This window comes from Suricata suricatta, chromosome 4, assembly GCF_006229205.1.
Source record: "Suricata suricatta isolate VVHF042 chromosome 4, meerkat_22Aug2017_6uvM2_HiC, whole genome shotgun sequence".
Lineage (NCBI taxonomy): Eukaryota > Metazoa > Chordata > Mammalia > Carnivora > Herpestidae > Suricata > Suricata suricatta.
Window position 1 is genome coordinate 2338046 of NC_043703.1, and position 2651 is coordinate 2340696.

The 2651-nt window shown below is 61.3% G+C and overlaps 1 protein-coding gene across 1 annotated transcript in view; it reads right to left on the reverse strand.

The window, feature by feature from the left end:
* Positions 1–2651, reverse strand: part of COL4A2 (collagen type IV alpha 2 chain) — a 155105-nt gene that overhangs the window by 22584 nt on the left and 129870 nt on the right. Inside the window, exons 32-33 of the mRNA XM_029938399.1 lie at positions 2041–2097; positions 57–190 (exon numbers count right to left, since the gene is read on the reverse strand). Coding sequence (XP_029794259.1) covers positions 57–190; positions 2041–2097 — 191 coding nt within the window. The remainder of the gene's footprint in view (positions 1–56; positions 191–2040; positions 2098–2651) is intronic.

Here is a 2651-nt window from a genome sequence, read left to right on the forward strand (position 1 = left end):
GAAGACAAAGCTGGGGCACCCATGTCATGCACAGTCACTTCCCGAACCTAAGGGGCCATGTGGGGGTCAGACCCGGCCTCACCTGGGGGTCCTGGGAATCCTTCACGACCGGGGTCTCCTGGGAGACCCTTGAGCCCTGGTGCTCCGTCGGCTCCCGAGGGTCCCGGTATCCCCTGCAGGCCCTTGGCACCTACAGAAGCCGAGGAAAGGACAGGGGTCAGAGCCCCATGAGCAAGCCCCAGCCGGAAACAGGGGCGTGGGGGGACGGTCAGGTTCAGGCCCTGATGCAGCGTGGTCCTTATGCTCGGAAATGACAAGAATGGGGGATGTCAGCCTAAAACGCCACTTTTAAAAAAAAGTTTATTTTGAAAGAGAGAGCAAGAGTGCATGCATAGGGGCAGAGAGAGAGAGAGAGAGAGAGAGAGAGAATCCCAAGCAGACTCCACACTGTCAGCACAGAGCCTGACTCAGGGCTCCATCCCACGAGCTGTGAGATCATGACCTGAGCCGAAGCCAGACGCTTAACCAACTGAGCCCCCAGGCGCTCCTGAAAGGGCACTTCTGACATCTGGCCACACCCCTGCAAGCCCCACGGGCCACGGCAGCTCGGCTGGTCAACGTCCTACCAGAAATCCAGAGCCAATCTGTGCAGATCTGAGAAACGCTGACTTACATACACTACTTGTAACGAATAGACTGAAGCCTGAACGAAACCTCAGACCAAATAAATGCACTGATTCTCTACTATGGACGTCTTTGGTCTGAACCTTTTCCTACGGGCAGCAAACTTGAGAGATTTTTTCCAGGCGTCTCTGTGTCTGTCTGGTCCGAGGCTCAGAGATTCCCTTCGTCGGAGGCTCTCGGAAGCCACAGGCGGCACACCTGCCCCCGGCGGGCACAGGCGGTGCCAGGAATCACGGGGACTCTGTGCAGACCGCAGTGAGAGCAGCAGCCTCTTCCCTCCCGCGTGGGAGAGCGCGTGCAGGGCAGGGGCCGGCGGGGCGATGGGCGGGAGGTCTGCAGGTTCACTCGGGGTGCCAGCCGCTGTCCCGTTAGAGGCGCCCATAAGGACTGGGCGGCACACCGGCAGGCGGCGTGCTTTTCCAGCTCTGACGGGTCTCACGCCGGCCCAGCAGGGCACGTCACAGTGTCCTCGGGACCTCGCCCACAGCGGATCACGTGCAGTGCCAAGGACATCAGGTGCCGAGTGGGAGGAGTCTCGGACGCCTGCATTACTCCTCTCACACAGCTCAGAGGACGAAGTTCCACCAGGGAGGAGACGCCCGAGGCCCCGCTGCCCGTTAGGGCAGGAGCCGGACCCCGAGGCAGGGCTCTGGCCACGCGCTCCAGAGAGTTATCAAGTGACCAAGACACTTGCCTGTGCCCTGTGGCAGCTGGAGGAGGACCCGCCCGGGGCCCCCAAACTGCTCTGTCCTGGGCTGATGGACACAGACGTCTGTGTTATCCGCAGGGCCACACCACCAGTGGGCGCACGGATGGCTCCACGCACTGGGCTCTGCCACTGGGAACCTTGCTCAAGTCATGTGGGTGCTTGGCTAGGTGACGGGTCTGTGCCAGCAGCCACATGGACACTGCTGGCCTTGGTAAGTTCTGTCCCTTCCGTCAGAACCCACGACACAGACAAGCCCCTCCCCGAGGTTGGTGGCACAAAGGCTGGGACCCTGAGGGGTGAAAGCGGCACGCTGGGCGAGCCTCCTTTCCGGTCCGGGAGCCGCGTGCGGGCTCCGCCACTCTCTGGTGCCCCCCGAGGCTGGTGCCATGGCAGGGCTGGGTTCTGTGTGTCAGAACCCGCTCTTCTAGCCTGGGGTTCAACTAGGTGCCAGTCACCACATGCACTTTCCAGGGCGAAGAGGAAAAGGCTGCCTCCCTACACAGGGGACCAAGGGTCGCGGTCACGTGCCAAGGTTGCAGAACGCGGCAAGGTCGAGAGGTGGGGAGAGTGCAGGGGCAGCGGGGAGCCGAGCGGCGGGGGGAGAGGGGTGGTGAGGACACAGAGGGCCGGAAGACAGCCGCAGTTACCTGTGGGGCCTGGGGGTCCCCGCAAGCCTGGCGATCCCTGGGGCCCTCGGGCGCAATCTGGGGAGAGACAGGAGGAAAGGTGAGCCGGGGCAATCTTTCACACCGACTCTCACGGCTTTGGGCACTGCCAAGGTCAGACGAAGCACCAGCCTGAAAACTGGCTACCATTTTGTGATCAGAGTAATCTAAGGGCTTAATTAATCTTGATTCTAATGTAAAGGAAGGTTTAATTTCACTGTGCAACGAATCAGAATATTAGTAGAGATGCCGACGGGGCCCATCTAGTCCGGTAAAGCCGGCACCGGGCTGGCCACGCTTCACGCCCACACTACGGTGGGCCCGGGCACAGCGGAGCGAATCTGCGTCCGTCCTAGTCTGTCAGTGCGACTGCTCTCTCGTGTCCGGACGTCCTGTTCACCGCTGCGTGGAGACAGCTTGCTGTTTGAAAGGGATTCTCTGACTTCTGCTTTGTGACTCGGGATAGTTTCAGGGTGCCCCAGCTGCTTTGAGAAATGAAACCCGGGCTGCGGCCACTTCCGGGCGGCGCGGCCCAGGGCGGTGGCATCACGTGGGGGTAGTGCGGCTTTCGTGGGACAGAGCCTCTCCGAGAC